We start from the raw sequence: 21,650 nt of genomic DNA on the forward strand, positions 1-21,650 counted from the left end.
GACCACGTTGAGGGTGTGGCCCTGATCGTCGGAGGGAAAACCATAGAGTTTTCCCTCCGATGATCCGGGCCACGTCCCCAACGTGATCGACGTCGTTGCATCACCTCCAGTGACGCAGCCACACTGCGCTTCGGGGAGCGGAGTTCCCCCCGGGGCCCGATTCCGCGGCGGCAGAAATCGGGCCTCCAAAGCGGGGCTTTACCCACCACCCGCCCCCACTTGGCAGTCCTATCTTCACCCTATGAAGGGGAAAACTCACTTGAATATTTTCAAGAATTAAAATTCTTTGCATTTGGAATTGTAAATGATTAAAAGTCCCCAACCTTTCTGAGCCCATGGGCACATTTGGGATTCTGACACGGCATGGTTGGTGCAGCAAGAAAATGGCTGCTACAAAATGGCTGCCGCAGGAGGCAGAGCCAGCCACAAAATGGCTGCCACAGCTTAATTTCAGTCACACAGTGTAGATCCTTGAGCTGTGGTGGCAGCTGCTGCCAAAGCAACATTTTAAAAGCCAATAAAATCTCCAATAGTCAATTGGAAGTCTTGCTAGGCAAAAGTCCCACCTGGCCCCACCCGCTTCCTAAAAACACCAGGTGGGCACCAGAGAAGACACTGAAGGTCACCACTACACCCACAGGCACCACGCTGGGGACCCCTGAGTAAGACAGAGCTATTTACTGAAGCCTGGGCTCTGGTTAGGTAGCATAGGTTGAGTTAGAACCCAAGCCTTCTGATTAGTGTGTCGAATACCCTCAGGCATTCTGTTTTTTTCAATAAAAATCGAGATATTGTCAGATGAAGCTCATGCTTACATGTCTTATATGGCTCCTCCACTGATCCACAGCTGTAAGGTTAGCAGTGCAATATCACAGAAGCCCAAGGACCTTCTCACAAAGCCACAACCAAAACCAGCCAACCTTCCTAGGGCATACACCGAAGCTTCCCGGCAGAGTGAAGAAGACAATTGTCCAGAGGTGTTATTACTTAATATAGGTTTAGGGCTCAGTATACCATGGTCTACATTGAGGCTTACAGAATTCTTGTCAGCAGCAGACAGAATGGCTATAGCCTCTCAATGGAACGCTAAACATCCACCATCAACTGACTTTTGGTTTGACCTCTCAATGGAACGCTAAACATCCACCACCAACTGACTTTTGGTTTGATAAACTATGGCCCCGCGGGAGAGGCACGGATGGTGGGCAGATTATCCGGGTGGGATCACACCCCAACATCTGGGAAGTGGAGCGCACCTGTGGCTTACCGCCGACAATGCACCTTAAAAAACTAGTACCTCCAAGGTACTAGTAAACGTTTGCCACGGGTTGCCTCCAGACGCCGGTGGTGAGATCGTGCATTCCCCTCCGGTCCCTCAGCACCGAGGGAAGGACTCGTGGTGTGCCACCGGTGCGTCTGATCACGTAATTGCGGATCAAACTGTGCTGGGGCAATTAGCCACGCCTCCCCCCGCGATATCTGGCAGTCTGATCGTGTAATCGCGGATCAAACTGCGCCGGGGCAATTAGTCACGCCTCCCCCCGCGATATCTGGTCCATGTGACCAGGACCTATGAAATATTTATATTATGGAGAAGATAGCTTATCATATTAACGGTTGTATAAACTCTGGGGAGGACCGTACAGGTTTTGTGGAAATATGGTGGCCATACCTAAACTATATGGTCTCTGAAGGACAACTGCCAGATACCCCTTTGCTGGTGGATGCATTTACTCTCTAGTATTCTTAAAGATGTTATTAACTTTGATGAGTTTTTGCGTATTTGTACTGGGAGATGGCTTTGTAGTTATTGTTGTTGCAGTTAAAATTGTTTATTATAATTGTTTATGGCAATTATTTATTAATATAATTGCTTGGTTTATAAAGAATAAAGGATACTGTTTTTGTTGTGGATTTTTTTTAAAAAAGAAGACAATCCTTTTCCCCAGAAGCAGAAACTGTGGCCATTCTCTGAGATGTAATATCAGGAAATAATGAAGATGTGGCCCTCCATCAGTCTCTGTAAGGCAAATTGTGTACACACGTGCTTGTGATCTAGATAGGGGCCACATGGGAAAAGGAGAGGGGAGTTAGTCCTGTAACCCCAGCTGGGTTCCACTGATCAAAACCGAGCTTCCTGAACTGTTATTAGCAATTTTTTATTTATTTATCTATATGCATTTCCTTTGCTCCTGTTCTGCCTTTCTCCCCAAAGGGATGAAAAGTGTTTTACATAGGAAAAAGACAGCTTTGTAAAAGGAAAAAGACAGGTTTATATAGGACACATCTTTTTCTCCTTAAAATGCTAACAACAGTGTGGAAAACGTGGTTTTGATTAGGAAAACCAGGTAAAGTCTGAAGGGTTAAAACCCTTTCTCCACTTCCGGCACAGCCCTCATGGACAGCACAATTAACCTCTTACAGACTGGTAGAAACTCAGAATGATGTCTCTTGTGACCTTCTGACACATCAGTCACTTTCTTCCAAGCTAAGGCACAAGAAAAAGGCTCCTCCCCAGGATGAGCAGCAACGGAGAGTTTGCCAGAGACTCCTCTTCTTATGCACTTCAGCTGACCATTCCCAGATAAGAACAAACAGGGAGTTCATAAAATGGGGGAGGGCTCTGTTAACATTCCTGTTGCTGCTCACACCAGGCAGAAAGGGGTTAAAAAGAGCTTCTTGCCTGGGTTGCACCTCTCATTGAAGTAAGCCGGTGGGCACAGCAGCAGGCCAGAGCCAGTGTTGCTACCCCGTTGGCCCTTCCTTGTTAAAAGAAAGACCTGGGCCCCGGTCACACAGGCCAGAAAATGTGCATGGGGGGGGGGAAGCGTGGCTGTTTGCCCCGGAGCAAAATAACGCGTGGCCACCCGATCACATGTCCCGTCGAGGTCCCGTGGTTAGGGCATGAGGTGCTGATCTCACGGCTATCCTGCAGCGCAGCAAAGAAGCGGCGCGATCACACCAGCAATCGCTAGGCGCCGCTTCCGTGGCAAACGGGAATATTTTTTTCTCACCAAAAGGTGAGCATGCGCATGATTGTTTGTGCGCATCCCTGTGAAGACTTAAAAAAAAAAAACTAAACAGTTAGCGATGGGACTAGGATGGGACGCAATCAGATGCCCGCCTTTGCCCCACGTTTTCAGGAAACTAGTACATTGTAAGTACTAGTTTTTTACTCCGTATCTTCAGCACGAAGCCATGGGTTAGCCACGGGTGCACTACACTTCCCAGATGTTGCAGTGTGATCGTGCCCGGAAAATCCGCCTATCATCCGTATCTTTAGCGCGGCAAATGCTCTGTGTGAACAGGGCCAAGGATTTGCAAACAGAAGTAGCCCTGGCAAGGGATCTCACCGGAGAAGCTCCTTCTCTTTAAGCTCCAGTTGTAACATGAGGGAGTTGAGCTCCATGTAGAGGTTGTTCGCCCGCTCCAGCTTGCGCTCATAGTGCTCCCGGATGTCCAAAGCATGCCTGAGGACAGAGAAGGGAATGAAGAGACTGTCGGTCATTCATCGAAGGAGGCCAGGAAAGAATGACACACCATTTTTTAAATTAATCTAAGCCATGCACAGCCCCCATTTCATTTTCCAGGCAAGACCACTGTCTTAACCCTTACTGCAGCACACCAGTTAATTTATTTCTTTTGTATTCCACCTGACCTGGATGGCCCAGGCTAGCCTACGGTTGCCAGGTCCGACTCAAGAAATATCTGGGGACTTTGGGAGTGGGGCCAGGAGACTTTGAGGGTGGAGCCAGTGGCAAGGATGTGACATCAGTTTTGTGATGTCACTAGGTAAGCATATGGAGCAGAGATACATCAGTGGCTATTAGCCACAAGGTATAGATAGGGACTCTGGGGCAAGTGATGCTCTGTCTTCTTGGTGCTTGGGGGGGGATTTGGGGCTCATAAAATTCGACCCCCTGGTCCAATCTTTTTGAAACTTGGGGTGTTTTTTCCAGGAGAGGCACCACTAGGTATGCTGTAAATTTGGTCCCTCTATCTAAAAAAAAAACCCCACAGCCCCCCGAGCCCCCGATACCCATGGATGAATTCTCTATTATACCCTATGGGGACTCCATAGGGTATAATGGAGCGCCCAGTGGCCTTTTCTCCCCCATGCTTTTTGACAGCCTTGAAGTGTGGGGAGCAGCTCCAAACCAGGGGATCCCCTGCCCCCAACTGGGGATTGGCAACCCTAGGCTAGCCCGATGTTGTCAGATCCCGGAAGCTAAGCAGGGTTCGCCTTGGTTAGTACTTGGATAAGAGACCAGCCAGGGAAATCCAGGGTCACTAAGCAGAGGCAGGAAATGACAAACCACCGCTGAACATCTCTTGCCTTGAAAACTGTACGGGATCACTATAAATTGGTTGCAATTTGACTTTCCACCACAACCACTACACCTTTCTCATGGAGACTCAAGGTGGATTATGCAATTAAAATGATGCAGACAGCACAGTATAATACAATAAATCAATGATGAAATTGAATTGGATTGCACAACTGGCAAACACCACACTAAAAACAGTATACCAGGTACAATGAAAACAGCAGAAAACGTACAACAAACCACCAAACAAAAATCCATAGCACAACACAGAAACCGTAAAACAGTATAATGTATTCAACAAGCAAAGCGATGACAACCACCCGAAATTTCAGGCATTTAATATGATCCTTATAAAAAAGGCCCTCCAGAACAATTCTGTTAACACATTCTGCAGAAAGATAAACATGGGGGGCCTCTCCTGACATGTGCTGCTTAAATTTTAGTTCAGCCATGTACTTACTGCAGTGTAATCCTAAACAGAATCACACCCTTCCATGCTCACTGATCTCAATGGGCTTAGAAGGGTATAACTCTGTCTAGGATCGCAGTGTGGTTCACATAAGAGAAAACCCTGGCCCAGTTTGGATAAAACATGGCTCCAACATGTGGTGTTGAGAAGTAGGGAGAGAGAAGGCATCTCTAATCTCCCTACCCACACAGTGTACCAACACCACCTCCTACACCACTGGCCATCTGTGTAGCGGTGTAATGTGTGAATCTGTAGAAATTCAGTACATGTAGGCTGCATATGAATGATTCATTCCCAGAACTGAAGAAGGTTGCCCACATTTTCTCTGCAACCATGAGATCCAGAACCTTGATTTTTAAAATATATATATGCTGGTATCATCAGAATGTTGTCATAATACACAGACAGAATATATGCAACCCTGTGCACAAGCATTCATCCCTAACAATAGGAAACTTCTGAACTGCTTCACTTGAAGTTTTGATATCCTCCTTACCTGAGTTCTTCTCGCCGCCGGTGGATCAGCTCCTCCTCTAAGCGGTGCAGACACGTCCCCTCTGACTTGATCTTCTCAAAATGCAGCTTCACCTCTTCGCGCCACTCGGCCTATGGATGATGACAACAGAACGTCACATACCTTCTTCTCAGTCCGGCTTGGTCAGCAAAGGGGTACATAGAATTTGACAACATCACACTTGTAATGAGAGAGCCAAGATGATACAAGGTCTGACCTGGGTACAGATCCCTACTCTATAATGAAAGTCACTGGGATATCTCGGGCCAGTCACTCTTTGTCTAAGCCTAATCAACCTAATGGAATATGTTGTGAGCACAAAATGGGAGGAGGGGGGGACTGCACACGCTACTCAGAGCCCCTTGGAGGAAAGGTCAGATTAAAATGTGATATACAGACAGACAGACAGACAGACACCCTCCAAATCAGGAACAATCTAGCATTCAACCGTTGTCTCTCCCAGATACCACAGGATCTCTTTCTAGCAGAGACCAGGAGAATCCTGTACCCTATAGCACCAGAGAAACAAAATGGAAATTGCAGTAATGATAGGCTGCAAGCATACAGATCATTTCGACTACATTAATACATCACAGCAAGCTCCGATTAACCTGAGATTTGAGCATGAACATGGAGTATCTCCTCACCATAGAGAGCACAGTTAAGGATTTCTGGATGGCATCCACACATCATCGGAAATTGCGCTCTTGTTGTGCTACAGTGATCGCTGGCAACTAGCTTGGCTGGTCCACACAAAAATCTAGTTATGAATGATCGCTACAGTGCAACCAGAGTGCAATGGCCAGTAATGTGGGGATGCATCCTCAGGACTGAAATAAACCTTGTTTCTCCACAATGTACAAACGCAGGGACTGAATAAGTCAGAATTTGTTTTCTCCCCACAAACCACATTTCTATGTCTGGATTAAACTGTGGTTTAGAAACCTCATTTGTGGGGTGTAATCAAACTACAATTCACCTGAATTTATTTATTCATATACTTCATTTATATGCCACCTCCCTTACAGAGACTCAAGGGTAATTGGAATTTGTTGCTAACTAGGAACCCTTAGTGGTTTTTTTGTGAAAGAAGGGGGGAAGAAGCCACATACTGGAGCACAGCAATAACCTATGTTTGTGTGCAACCTCGACCTAATTGGCTTGTGATGGTTGAACACAGCCTATGTCTGTTGAGTTATATGAGCAACATTTCCTTCCTTCCTTCAACCATGATGCTACCCCAGCCTGGCTAGCCCTGCTCTGGAAGAAACAGCAGTTCTCTTAGTTTCCCTAATTCTTCATTGCAGCTGCTTCCTCTAGTCCCAAATAAACCAAATAAACCAAAGGATAGATGAAATTGACTAAAGTAGATGGCATAGTCCTCTCTGGCCTAGTCAATTTCACTTTGCAGGAAATGGTTATTGACTGGCAGGGCATTGCTTAGTGGGCACACCAGTGGTTTTTGTTTTCTTTTTAAAGGGGGTAGGATATGTTAATAACCACCTGCCCTTTCATCCACTTAAAAACAACTCAAAAATCAAAAGCACTTGCATAAAACCTGCTGCAGACTTGAGAAGTATGTAGTCATCAGTATTATCCAATAGGTGCCTGTGAAAATCATACCAAATCATACACCAGTCTATTGCAGCATTGCTGGTTGTGCTTCAGGGACTAATTTTGTTGGTTTCAGAGTACAGCTCAAAGTGGGATAAAACACACATAAAATTAGTTTGATCGGAGATCATGGAAGAACACACACACGCACAAGCTCATACTATGGGAAATGACAGTTCTACAGTACTACCTCTCTGGGCATTTTCACACACCAGTCTTCAATTGTTATTTATGTTAATAATTAGCCACAGTCCGTGCAGAAGGGAGTCACTTGTCGTGCCAAAGGCCATTCTAGCCAGGCATGTTCACATTACAAATTTGATGGAAGCAAGATCCCCATGAGGGGATGCCCTGTTGTCTCTAGCATCTATGCACAGTCCTAGGATTACAAAACCCAAATTCTGCCTCAGATCTAGGCCAGCTCCTGGCAGACAAAGCTAATGCAATCTGGATCCTGCACGCTCCAGGACAAGAACGAAACTCTGTTTTGGAAGATGTTAAATAACTCTCGTGCCATCTGTGGTTGGGTGTAACTGAGTGGGTGAACTCATTAGGGTATTTTTAGGAAGGCACAAGTTGCAGCATCTTTGGTGAATGTATGCACCAGATACACTTCAAATATATAAATACATTTTAATAGGTGGGGCTGAGAGTCTATTTCCTTATTTTTTGGAAGTTATTTTGATTCTGATTTGCTGATTTGCTTTTTCTTCATAAAGTTGAAAGTTCTCTCCTACTTCCTTCGCTATTCCCCAAAAGGCAATTATTTTGACATTTTTGTGATATTCAGATTTATTTTATCAGCTCATCAATTCATCAAGTATAAGGCAGGGGATTCATTGGATACAGCATTTCATCATTGAATAGTCCTAGAGTTCAGTTAGACGGTCCAGTGCTTTGACTTGCTGAAGCCTAGATTATAAACATAGGAGTTCCTGAGCATGCCTTTTCTTGGGTACATAACTTACTAAATAGACTAAAGGCTGGTTCACACACCTGGGAGAATGAGACAGTAGACACTTAACGGAGGTTAGTATATACCCCTGCAGATTGCAAAGCAGATTCAAGAATGAGATGGTAGCACTTAATGGTGGTTAGTATATACCCCTACAGATTGCAAGGAGTGGATTCAAGCTTCTACATTTCTTTCATATAAAAATAACCCAACCACTACGCAAGCAGAAAACTAACATGAAGGGTCTAGGCCTTTCTTCTTGCTTACATGTGCTGGTTTTCTACTTGTAGGGAGTTTGTAACATAGTGGAGCATTCCAACATGTGATCTTTCACTTTCAGTTCTAGTGGCACAGTGCATTCTATCACCTTAGCAATGAAGTGGTATTCTCCCGCATGTCTGAACCAGGACTTAAAAATGAGAGGCAGAGGGAGACAGAAGCCCTGTTTTAGGCTGTTATGAGAACACTGACAATATTAGTCATGAGGGGGCAGAAGAAGACATTGTAACCTTACAGAGGTTGCATAATGCGAAGAAGACATTGTAACCTTACAGAGGTTGTATAATGCAATTGTTAGGGTGCTGGGCCAGGATCTGGGAGACCCAGGTTCAAATCTCTACTTGCCTTGAATCTCACTGGGTGATCTTGGGCCAGTCACTCTCTCTCAGCCTAACCTACTTCACAGGGTTGTTGTTGTGAGGAGAGGGGAGAATGGTTTACACTACCCTGAGTGCCTTAAAGGAAAGGTAGGATAAAAGTGCTCAATGGACAGATAAATAGCTATAGGTACAGACAGAAAGACAGAAGAAGGAGGAGGAGGAGGAGAGATGGATTTACACCCTGCCCTTCACTCAGAGTCTCAGAGCAGTTTACAATCTCCTTCCCTTCTTCTCCTCACAGCAGACACCCTGTGAGGTAGGTGGGGCTGAGAGAGCTCTGAGAGAACTGCTCTTGAGAGAATAGCTCTGAGAGAACTGTGACTGATCCAAGGTCACCCCACTGGCTGCATGTGGAGGAGTGGGGAATCAAACCTGGTTCTCCAGATTAGAATCCCCCACTCTTAACCACTACACCAAACTGACTCAGAGAGATATTATGGAGCTGGGAGACGCTGTAACCCCGAGGAAGCCCACCTGAGATTTGAAGTAGGTCTCTTGTGGTGTAGATAGCACATCAGCAGATGCAATGTCAAGGTGCAGTAGGATCTGTCGGAAGGAGGGACGGTTCCGGGGTTTGCTATTCCTGATGAAGGAAGAAAAACGGTGTTATGGATTAAGTAGAGGGTAAATGAGGCTTCCAAGTTCCCACGGAGTGCTTAGTTTTACACGATGGCATTTGGAACATGTGGGAGACTAGATTTCTTTTCTGTTTCTAGAAAAATGGGCATCTAAAAATATTGTTCATAACAAGATGTACTCAGTGGATCTGCATGGGTTTTTTCATCGCTATGTATGCAGTGTTAGGGCAATTAAAATGCAAGCTGTGTCTATCGAGGGAAAGGAAGAGAGGAGGACTACAACAGGTGTTGGAAGAGTCCCAGGTAACATTTCAAAAAAGCCAGTCTGCAGACTTGCCCATAAAGAAGGCTTTCTACCAGATAGTGACCACAGCATCCCACTTGAGATCTTCTGTGCTGTTCTTTCTGGGACATTTCCTTCTTTTTCTACAAGAACCACAGGCATTCAAGCCCCTGGGTGGTCTTTGGGCCACAGGCTCTTGGTACCATTAAGTAACCCAAGGACTTAACCAGGTCTTACAAGTTCTGTGCTGGAAGATCCCAACATGTGGGGCAGTGTTCCCTCTAAGCTGAGTTAGTGTGAGCTGGCTCACAGTTTTTTAGCCTCCGGCTCACACATTTTTGTCTTCGCTCAGGAAGGAGGGCTCCAGAGCAAACTAATTTATGCAGCAGCCCAAGTTGCTCGCTCACAACCTTAATTGCAGTAGCTCACAAAGTAGAATATTTGCTCACAAGACTCCACAGCTTAGAGGGGGCATTGGTGGGGATGTGCAATTCCAACAGGGCTGTAACGGGTGGAAAGGGGATTAAGACTTCTCCCCCACGCCATTTTCCTGAACTGTAATTGCCCCAGAGACCCACTATTTGGACCATTGGTGTCGGCCAATGGCTCAGTGGTAGAGCATCTGCTTGGCATGCAGAAGGTCCCAAATTTAATCCCCGGAATCTCCAGTTAAAAAGACTGAGTAACGGGTGATGCGAAAGACCTCTGCCTGAGACCCTGGAGAGCTGCTGCCAGTCTGAGTAGACAATACTGACCTTGATGGCCCCAGGGTCTGATTCAGTATAAGGCAGCTTTATGTGTTAAAGTGACCTGTACGGTTCCCCAACAGGGCAAACATCAGCTTCCTGGGGCCATATGCAGATTCAGGAAAAAAGTATAAGTGGGAGAAGACTTAATCCTCCTTCCTTATGCCAATCTATATCTGGACCCAGCAGGCTAATTTTTTTTTTTTTTTAATGCCGGGAGCTCTGGATATGGAACTCCCACCATCTGGTCAGCTTTGATCCTAAGAATTCTTTCCAGTATCTGAATTCAATGGCCAATCAGAACATCAGCCAAATCCCTCAAACATGGGATGGTTAAATCCCCAGGAAACATTTTCGGGTGCAGCTGTAGCCTACCCAGTATTCCCTCTAAACTTGGCAGCTCCTGATGCCCTCAACGAAGTGGAAGTGGGAATTGGGAAGGAGACAGAGGAATAAAAACCTGACCTTACACTGAGTAAAGAAAACCTTTCTTGATCCTAGTTGATCTCAACTGAAGCCTGAACTATGCATTTCGGGTAAAAGATCTCAGGAGGAACATGAAGATGAAGCCCCTCCCCCCAAACTCCTGATGTGATGTCACTGCATTAACATTGTGCCCCCCCCCCCTTGTGACAGCGAATGGTGCAGAGCCAGAGGTGGGGAAATGCTAATGGGATGATGTCACATGTCTCATCATGCATTTCCTACCACATGTTTATCAGGGCAGTATGGTTCAGCAACCCCGTTTCTCCCTAGTATGGGACATTTAGGCTTGAAACCCAAATATTCACACACTAACAGTGCAATCCTAAGCAGGGGCACATCCTTCTAAGTCCACTGAAGGCAACAAGCTTAAGAAGGATATATATAGGATTGCAAAGCAGGACTGATAAATGCTTCTGTGTGGAAGGTCTTGGGGTGTGTGCGTGCAGTGTATGGGGAGGGGGAGATTTGAATGTTTGCCAGTGTTTGTCCGGCACACCCTCCCTCCCAGCTCAGGATTCCAGGTTTACTTTAGCAGCTGCATCAGCCAAAGGCCAAGGCAGAAAACAGAAGCACTCAATACATTATGCAGAACAAACTAACTAGCATACCAAGCTGGAAGAAGGCTCCTAGGCTGGAGGTACAGTCTTGCAGCCAAGAGAACAAGGTTGAATGACACAGAAGGCTCCTAGGCTGGAGGTACAGTCTTCCAGCCAAGAGAACAAGGTTGAATGACACATGGTGTACAGAAACACAACACGCACAAAAATGGCCAGAAATTGTTTCAGCTCCATTGGATAATTTAATTTCACTACAGTTCACTGCAGTTACTACAAAGCGGGTTCTTGTAACACAAGAAACACCCTGCCTATGCCTGCTAAAAGCGACAAGAAACACACACAATGTATGTGTGGGGCAGAGAGAGTGAGAGACAGAATAATTAATTATCATATGGCAGTGTGTGTAGTATAGCCAGGAGATCCTAAGATTGCCTGGCAGCCAGAAGCTCTAGCTCTTTTAGTGTTACGCACCACTAGGTGGTGAGCTAGACTTGTTTTTACATCAAGAGACATTTCAGAGGTGATTTACGATTGCCTGCCTCTATGTCATGTCCCTTGTATTCCTTGAAGGTCGCCCATCCAAATACTAGCTAGGGCCAACCCTGCTTCAGAGATCTGACGAGACTGGGCTCATCTGGGCTCACCTGGGCTATCCACATCAGGGCTGAGAGACAGAAGATTAGGGGGATGTTATGAGTGGGCCAACTGGCTATTGGCCTGACTTGGGCTAGCCTGATTTTGGAGGCTGAGCAGGGCCGGCTATGGCTAGTACTTGGATGGGAGGCCACAAAAGAAGTCCGGGGTCATTGCACAGAGGCAGGCAGTGGAAAACCAGCTCTGTTTGGCTCTTGCCTTGAAAACGCTACAGCTGTGACTTGCCGGCACTTTCCACCACCACCAACTGGCCGTTAAGGTCCCTGGGGAAAGTGTGGTAGGCTGATGGCCTGGGGGGGCATCCCCCCCCACAAGGGCCACCCCAGCCCCAAGTAAGGGGCTGCCATTGGCCTGTGCAAGATGGGCAGGAGTCACCACTGGAAGCCAGCAGATCCAGCCCTGCAGGGGGGCCCATAGAGTCGGATGCATGGCATTGAATGACTCACAGGGTAAATACCTGCAGATGCGACACCAGGTCACACGTGAAGCATTGCCACGCAAAAACATCTTGCAAGCAGTCTTCAAGGTAGCAGTGTTGATGCTTGAACTAGTCACGTGGCATTGGCAGTGTGATCCTAAGCAGAGTTACTTGCACCCTTCTAAGATCATGGCATAACTTTGCTTAGGCCTGCACTGTTTTTATCTAGTGCCAAAATCGTAGCCTCTCAGGAGTCCCACCGTAAGTACAAGAGGAGCTTTCTGATACAGACTCACCAGCACTGTCTTAGCAGGATCTTGAAACCATCAGGGCAGCTGGTCGGCACAGGCAGATGGAGGCTGTTACTGCCTACACCCCAGATGATGGCCGAGGAATCCACATCCTTGTAAGGGATCTCTCCTGTCAGCAGCTCCCAGAGAACGACTCCAAAGGACCTACAAGTGAGGAGCGCACGTTATTGGTGGGGTGGGACACAACAGCTATGGGAAAACTATCTCTGACCCTTGCTACACTCCTCTCCAGTTCTTCCACATCTTTTCCATAGGGCAGGAGGGAACTCGGTGAGCCACGTCTGGGTGGTTCAGCCAGTTTTGAGGAGGCCGTCCAAAAATTCACCTTCTGCCTAACTGTAAGAAAAACGTTACTTCCAGGGTTGGCCGTAGCTGCACAGACACTGAAGCCGAGGATCCGTGACTGGCTTCTCAGATATGTAGTTTTAGCTGCAAAAAGCAACGGGAGGGGGCAGGTTGGAGCTGCAGTGCTGGGAATAGGAGGGTCTTTTCACCACACCGATCCCTGCATGGAAAAACCCACCACCCCTCCAAGTTGCTTTCATCTCGGGTAAGAAAGCAGACAGAGCTGCCGAGAGACACCATGGACCCTAGAGCAGATTCTCTCTGGCTTTCTTCGGATCACAAGACCAATGTTCTCTCTGCTTCCCCCACCCACCCACTGAGCAGTTCACATTCTGAGCAGAATATAACAGCTATAATCTTAAAATGGGCAATGGGCGGTGCATGACCCTGCGCGGTTCCAGACTGCGAGGCTTCCTGTGTTGATGATGATGAAGAGAAAGAGATTGGATTTATATCCTGCCTTTCACCCAGAGTCTCAGAGCAGTTTACAATCTCCTTATTTTTTTATTTATTATTTGTATTTATACCCCGCCTTGCCTGACTTAAGGTGGCTAACAGGATTAAATAGCATGACAAAAAATTAAAACAATTAATAAATACCATATCAGTTAAAACAACCACACATGCAATCTTCCCTTCCTTTCCCCACAATAGACACTCTGTGAGGTAGGTGGGGCTGAGAGAGCTTTCCCGAGGACTGCCCTTGAGAGAACAGCTCTGAAAGAATTTATGACTGACCCAAGGTCACACCAGCAGCTGCATGTGGAGGAGTGGAGAATCAAAACCGGTTCTCCCAGATTAGAGTCCGCGCTCTCAACCACTGCACCAAACTGGCTCTCCGAACCAAGTGGCCACTCATGCCCACAGCCTAGAGGGAACACTGATTAGGACCTGTCTTAGATTCAGCAAAAAACCCCACTCAATACAATTGATCTGACCAGGTATGCAGCTGCTACAAGAACCTTGTGGCACCTTGTTTAGCTCTCTGTGTCCCCTGGGCAACCTGGGCCCCATAAGTTTGTACCTCGCCTTGACTATAGGTACTTATATTATGCCTGTCTTTTTCTCCCCTTGGGAAGCAAAGAAATGGTGTGCCAGGGCTGAAGGGAGTTAATCCCGCCTGTTCCAGCTTCATGTCTTTGCCTTCCATCCATATTCTAGTCACTTACCCCCCTCTCCTCCCCCCCAGCTGCTTCTTTATGCACTAAATTACACATTCCGGCAATTCATCCTAGACCGCCAGGCTTGAAATCAGAATTTATCGCAGCAAATGCAAATTGTCAGTATACGTATATGCATGAATACTGTTTGTCAGTTATATGTATATGAATGAATACTGCTTTTAAATGAAATGGGTTGGAATCCATGGGAAATTTCCACTAAGGAAGGGGAGCAGTTTTCACCAATTTCCCTCTCCCACCGCAACTTTCTCCCTCATGCTGTTCTTGGAGGTCTCTGTTCCCCAGGAGCAGTAATGGGGGCAGGCCTGTAGCCAGGAAGTTGTGGCTTATGGGGTAATTTTTTTTGGGGGGGATGCCATTATTTGCCATAAGGAGGGGGGTGGCGGCATGTGCCCCTCTCCCTGCCCTCCTGCAAGATTTAAAGGGCCCTCTGGCTGATCAGCGGGGAGCATGTGGCTCGCTGATCAGCTGGAGGGCCCTTTAAATCTTGCAGGAGGGCAGGGAGAGGGGTGCACATCAACCCCCCACACTTCTCAAAAGCATTGAAAGGGCCCCTTTAAATGCTTTTGGGAAGAAGCAGAGGGCTTTCAGAAGAGGGGGGCCTTTAAAGAGGAGGGGCTGGCCCTTTAAGGAAGGGGGCAGAGCCCCCAGTAGTCCCACTGTAGCTATGGGCCAGGTTGGGGGGGGGATTTTGGACTGCAGTGGGAGGGAGGAGGAAAGCAGGGAAGTGCCGCTCCCCAGCTGGAGAATCCTTCATTCAGCAGAGATTTACAGCAGGATCCGAGCCAAGACGCTCTGATGGGTTATTTCTTACCTTGGGTTTAGACTGATCTAATTTTTGATCTTAGCAATGATGAAGTGTTGTCACACCCAAACTGGTTAAACAATAACATTGTTGAGATGACTATTCCTCTCTGCTCCACAGTTCCCTTGCTTTAAATCGGGATAGGTATAGTCACCAAGTGGGAATATGTCCTTGCTATTTTTGAGTGGCAAATCTCTCCCTGCCCATGCCTGCTAAAAGCGACAAGATGTGGTATTTTTTTTTACCAAAAGGGGAGAATTTTTGTTTTCTAAGCATAGCTGCAGCAGCTGCTCTTGTTAATGAAGTGTCTATAATTTGCTAGGTGCTCAGCCAAAATGCAACAAGAGTACAATTCCTGCCCACAGGGATACGATCTAAATAAGACAGACACGAGGAGGAGGAGGAGGAGGAGGAGGAGAGAAGAACATGTTGTCAACTGCTGGGCTACTTAAAATAAGAATAACAGAATAAGAATATTATGATGAGGGGGAAGAGAGTATAAACATGCTATGGTGGTGCACTACCGTAGGGTTGCCATCTGGCCTGGAGAAAGAAAATGTTCTGGCCCTTTAAGAAGAGAGGATTAATGTGAGGAAATGGGCAACGGCATCTTTTTATTACATGGAGGTAAATAACATCCCATTAAGCCTCTATTAAAGTGGCAGAACAGTTCTTTTCTCCAGGCAGTTGGCAACAGTGTGTGCAGATGGGGGAATGAGTTCACGTTACCCATACTTGCTAATCCTTTCGCCTCCCTCTACACACGTTCAGTATAATATCCCAAAGAGCCTGTGCATATATGAAACATATGCACATAGATCCTGTCTTCACGATTGGGAATCCTGTTCCCAGTGTCCAATAGCCTGGAGGGGGAAAATGTCCTGTCCCTTTAATAGAGGCTTAATGGAATCAAAGGGAGGCACTGTGGCTCAGTGGGAAAGCTTCTGCTTTGCACGCAGAAGGTCCCAGGTTCCATCCCCACCAGCTTCAGTTACAAGGACCAGGCAGGAGGTGATATGAAAGAACTCTGCTTGAGACTCTGGAGAGCTGCCACAAGTTTGAGTAGACAATACTGACCTTGATGGCCACACAGGCCCCAAGACCCCAGGAACCAACTTGTCTTTTTCTTCCTTTCTTTTCTTTGGTATTTCCCCCCCATATGTGCATGTGTTTGTGTACACCTGGAAGTCATGGCGACCTCTGGTGACTGACCCCTACTGGTGGCCTGGAGGTATATTCAGAGAGGTGGCTGAATAAAGCCTGCCTCTGCGTCCCAGCCCTGGTATTCCAAGGAGGTCTCCCATCCAAGTACTTGCCAGAGTCGACCCTGCTTAGCTTCCGAGACCTGACGAGACTGGGCTTGCCTGGGCTATCCACGTCAGGGCAGGAATCAACTTTGCTGATGTTAGGGAGGACTGCTGGTGGGAGGCAGACACGAGACTGGGCTGGTAAGAGGTGATGTGAAAGACCTCTCCCTGAGGCCCTGGAGAGCCAATGGCAGTCTGAGAAGGTCCTCTCTTTTTGGACCGATGGTCTGGTTCAGTATAAGGCAACTTCATGTGCGTGTGAATGTTATTTACCAGGTGATGTTATTCAACCTTCATGCCAACAAACAGCCATTTCCACATATTAAGCCTCCATTAAAAGGGCAGGACATTTTTTCCCTCCTGACTGTTGGCAATCCTAGGACTCATGCAGAGACTTTTATTTCTGCAGGTACTTTCAGATTAAAGAATGTGCACAGAGGGCAGGCAGGGCCAGTGGCTGTGAGTGGTGTATCCCTATTTCCCCCTCCAAACACACTGAATCTACGCTGCTGTAATATGTACAATCTGAAAGATGAGAGGAAAGGACATATGAGTCTTAAGAAGCTTCTGAAAAGTGGTAGCTCAACAAATCCCAAGTGGGAGAGAATTTCAAGCTCATAAGAATAGCAAGGGAGAGAGAGAGAGAGAGAGAGAGAGCGCGTGCGCAGCAGGTTTAAAGGGTAGATTAGCATTAGCAGAACTGAAGAGTATGAGAATATAGAGAAACTGAGATAAAATGGAACTAGATTACAGAGAAACAGAGGCCTATTATGCATGGGTGTTTTCCCTCCCTTTCACCGTGCATGTCTGTTGGGTTTTCTTTGTCATTCTGTGGCCCCGTTCACACGGAGCATTTGCCGTGCTAAAGAGACGGATGATAGGTGGATTTTCCGGGTGCGATCACACCACAACATCTGGGAAGCGTGGTGCTCCCGTGGCTAACCCGTGGCTTCCCGCCGACGATGCACGTTAAAAAACTAGTACCTCCAAGGTACTAGTAAACGTTTGCCACAGGCTGCCTCCAGACGCCTGTGGTGTGATCGCGCCGGCGCGCGGCATTCCCCTCCGGTCCCTCATTTACCCACCGGCGCCAAGGGAAGGACCCGTGGTGTGCCGCCGGCGTGTCTGATTGCATAATCGCGGATCAAACTGCGCCGGAGCAATTAGCCACGCCTCCCCCCGTGATATCCGGCCCGTGTGACCGGGGCCTGTATTGATTTTCCTCCCTTCAGTGCTCAGTTCAGTTTCTGGTCACTGTTTCCCTAGGTTTTCTGAGAGTGCTTTTGTGCTGATTTCCCCCTTATTTCGTTTCCAAGCCGAAGGTAATTCAAAAGTGTACAGATTCCCTCGAATTCTGCCCCATCCTTTTGCCACCCCTCGAAGGTCACTCCCACTACCCACATCGAGGTCATTCCACCCACTCTGCATCTTCTGCCATCCTTCCCCCTTCATCGGTGTGCAAGCTCCATTTTCCTCTCATTTAAAATTTTTAAATTTTTTTTACAAGCGCCATGAGTCTAGCTATATGAGACTATAGCTAGTCTCAGATCACTGAATTGACTTGAAAGGGGGATCAGAGAGGAGACAAATGGCAGTGCCCCCAGGGCCAAAAAAAAAAAAAGGATTTCAGTGCTACAAGCAAACAAAATGGGGGGGTGGTGTTTCCCTCAGTATGGAATGAAATTGACATGAGATGTAAGGATAGCGAGATACTGGGATAGGAAGCCTAAAGCTTTGAAACATTTTCCCCTTTAATGCTTTAGGGAACAAAGTCTTTTTTTTGGGGGGGAAGAACCATTTTGGCAGTCTCTTGAAGCCTAACATTAAAATGGCGGCTGAGCCACATGGACTTCCTGCAAACTGCTGAACTTAAGAATTGCTTGGGATCAATCCATTTGGAGGACAGAGTGTAATCCGCACAGGACAGGCTTTTAAAAACTGCCAAGATCACAACTAGTGTGCCAGATCAAATTAGAGAATAATGAAGAGAAAACCATGCAAATTTGCAAGGAAGGGCAGGAAATTAGCGTAACTATGCAGCCACGCTAGGGGATTGGCAAAAATACCCATCCCATTTTCCCCCCAATTTAGTGTCACAAGACTAAACAAGCTCTCCAGAGCTTCTGCCAGAGGACTGTTTGCAGCCCTATGCAAAGCATGGTGGAGTTGCAGCCAACTTTGCACAGGAGCGCGCGTGCACCCACCCAACCACACACCCACACAATCAGAGCTTGCAACGCCAGTGTCAGTGGGTTCTACTGTGCATTCTGTAGACTCAACATGTTTCCCCATATTGAGTTTGTGTGACTGTTTCCCATTTTTCACAGTGGCAACACAGCGGAGAATCACATAGTGCTCCATAATATGGAAAAGGGAGTTCCCAGCAGCTTGTCAGTTAAAAAAAAAAAGTCTTGTCAATTTCAACATTGGTTTTCTCCCCTTTGCCTGTTCCTTTCTGTTCCCTTTCATTCAATCAACTAATGCTAAAATGCATGTGCAAAATCTGAACCACAAAGATTTAAATGGAAGGCGCTTGCTGGACGCTAATGCGCAACTGCAATAGGGCAATTGCGTAATATATATTTTTTTTAACTTTGGACACCCACACCCACAACCACAAATGACGTTCCACCCTGACCTAGAAAGGTGCATTTTAAAAACTGTAGCTGCACAATATAAATACACCTGAGAAAAAAAGGATAGTGCGTAAGGCAGGCACAGAATCTGAAGTCAAGATTAAAGGCGTACTGCTCTGAAAATCTGCAATAAAGTGTGCATGCATCATAGGCCAGAGAAGCAGGGCAGAAGTTTAAGCTGAACATGGAGAAATAAGGGGAGCCAATGACGGGATGAGAGAGAAAGAGGAATAAATTGATCACTACATCAAGTAAGACAAACCAGATGAGTTCAAGGGAAAACCAAATGCAGTAAGATAAAAAACAGGCAACAGCATCTTGGCCCAGGGCATCCCCCCTCTTGGATCCCACTGTGATATACAATAGGGAGTGAGTATTTTAGTCGCTGATGTATCCTGTAAGATGTGATTTGTGTCCTAACTGTTTTAACGTGTTTTATTCCTATTGCACTCTTGTGCCTTAATTGTTTTAATCTTGTGTATTTTATTGCACTGTTGTGCCTATGTAAGCCGCCCTGAGCCCGAGTGCGGGGAGGGAGGGGTATAAATGAAATAAAATAAATAAATAAATAAATACACAGCTGCGATTAACCAGGGGTGTAAATGTCTTACATCCACTAGGGCTGACTGTGCTGAAGAAGGCCCACCTGATCCCATCCTCCTCTTGTCTTAGAAGGGAATGAGGAAATTTCTCTTCAAGTTACCACCAGGATTGTGAGCTGAATTTTTATCTTCTTTCATTACTGGAAGTGCTTCGTTTAATTTCCCCCCCACCCTGATTTTACGGATTTTCATTCTGAGTATTCAGTATGGATTTTACTGTCCTTTTTTTTAAATTTAAAAATTAAAAAATCACAAGTGGGTGGGGGCCAAATATCTTTGATTCCACCGTCGGGATTCCTCAAATACCGTGTTTCCCCGAAAATAAGACACTGTCTTATATTTAAAAAAATTCATGTAGGATTGCCAACTCCAGGCTGGGGAATTCCTGGAAATTTGGAGCGGTGCCTGGGGAGGGACCTCAGCAGGGGCTAATGGCACAGAGCCTACCCTCGGCAGCAGCCATTTCCCCCAGGGAAACTGATCTCCGTAGCCTGAAGATCATCCGTAATCCCAGGAGTTCTACAGGCCCCACCTGGAGGTTGGCAGCCCTAATTCATGCTCTCCTTTCTTTCTGCATCTTCCATGTCAATCTCTCCTCACCAGATGTCCACTTTCTCAGAGACAGGCTCATTGCGAATGACTTCCGGTGCCATCCAGGCCACAGTGCCGGCAAAAGACATCTTGGTGCTCTTGTCGCTGAGCTCTTTGGAGGTGCCAAAGTCGGAGATCTTCACCACATCGTCATACGTGATCAGCATGCTAGAGGAAAGAGGTGAGCAGAGAAGACGCATGAGGGACAGTATCCCATCTCACCAGGGTAGGGGAAGGAATCGGGAAGGGATGTCATGTCCCCATCAGTCAGCAGGGGGAGCAGCTCCTAAAATGTGGTGGGAGCGACTTAATACATATGTGCTGCATTCTGAGGTATTTGTTTTCAGAAGGAGAGGGGAAACCCTCCCCTCCCCAGAAGACATTGTGGCTCTCATCATGGTCTCCTCCATGAGCGGTCCCTGATCCGCCCGAGGGAGGGAGCGAACCGCATTTTAAAGCCATGGACTACTGCTGTTGATTTTATTGTAATCTGTAATTAATTTATTCACCCCACATATGTAAATATAGTCTGCTAAACTATAGTTGTCAGGGCTGTCGTGCCGCAAATCAATCATGTTATATGGGCTAAATGTGGGATATGAAACATGGACAAACCCCAGCACTTGTACATGGTCCGTGCTTAAACATGGTAGATTTGCCTTCTTAGCTAACAGCGTTCACATTTTGCTAACATTATTTAAATTATTTATTTCAACTTGAATCAGAAATTTTTCCAGAGCATTTTCTGATTCACATTTTCTCAAAAAACCAACATCATTAAGAAAGAGTACATATTGACAGAACTGTGACATTTTGAGACTCCATGTCCTACGGGAACTTCAAGAGAGAGGGTGATTTTTTGGGGGGGAATTACCTGGACCTATCCCGATCCTACATTGGGTTTGCTGCCCTCCAGTAAGCCTTAACCAACAATCCCACATTCCTCCCCATCTAGTCCAGTTTCATTTCTTACTTGGGGGACTTCAGATCACGGTGGATGATCTTATGTAGGTGCAGATAATTCATTCCGCCAGCAATGCCCATAGACCAGTCGACCAAGAGTGATGGCGTGACCTTCCGCCCGGCTCGCAGCACCTCGTACAGCTGGCCCTGGGCGCAAAATTCCATGATGATGCAGTAACAAGGAGCTTGCGTGCACACACCCCTAAGAGGAGGAAGAACGGATGAGATGCATTAGGTGCCTGCTGGGATGCCAGGCAATTAAAGCGGGTACACTTAGATCATCCTGACTTGGATGGCCCAGGCTAGCCCACTCTGGTCTGATCTCATAAGCTAAGCAGGGTTGGCCCTGGTTAGTACTTGGATGGGAGACCACCAGGGAAGTCTGGGGTTGCTATGCAGAGGCAGGCAATGGCAAGCCACCTCTTTGCCTCTTGCACTGAAAACCCTTCAGGGGTGCCAAAAGCCAGCTGAGATTTGTCAGCACTGTCCATCACCATTAAGCTCAGATCTGGAGTACTGGCAGACAGATTTAGTAGCAGACATAGAACCACCACGACCTGACACGCTCTCGACATTTTATTACAGGAGGTGTGTGGAATGTGTAGTCTTTGAAAAGGGAGCAGCAGAGAGGACGTGGGCTCAGCGGTT

At 46.8% G+C, this 21,650-nt stretch overlaps 1 protein-coding gene across 1 annotated transcript in view; it reads right to left on the bottom strand.

The window, feature by feature from the left end:
* The window catches only part of MAP3K12 (mitogen-activated protein kinase kinase kinase 12), a 62,051-nt gene that overhangs the window by 29,105 nt on the left and 11,296 nt on the right, over positions 1-21,650 (bottom strand). The window contains exons 3-8 of the mRNA XM_015422224.1: positions 21,013-21,204; positions 20,049-20,207; positions 12,558-12,716; positions 9,014-9,122; positions 5,294-5,403; positions 3,354-3,470 (exon numbers count right to left, since the gene is read on the bottom strand). Of these exons, the coding sequence (XP_015277710.1) occupies positions 3,354-3,470; positions 5,294-5,403; positions 9,014-9,122; positions 12,558-12,716; positions 20,049-20,207; positions 21,013-21,204 (846 nt within the window). The remainder of the gene's footprint in view (positions 1-3,353; positions 3,471-5,293; positions 5,404-9,013; positions 9,123-12,557; positions 12,717-20,048; positions 20,208-21,012; positions 21,205-21,650) is intronic.

Source organism: Gekko japonicus, unplaced genomic scaffold (assembly GCF_001447785.1).
Source record: "Gekko japonicus isolate JY-2015 unplaced genomic scaffold, Gekko_japonicus_V1.1 scaffold459, whole genome shotgun sequence".
NCBI classification, from domain to species: Eukaryota; Metazoa; Chordata; class Lepidosauria; order Squamata; family Gekkonidae; genus Gekko; species Gekko japonicus.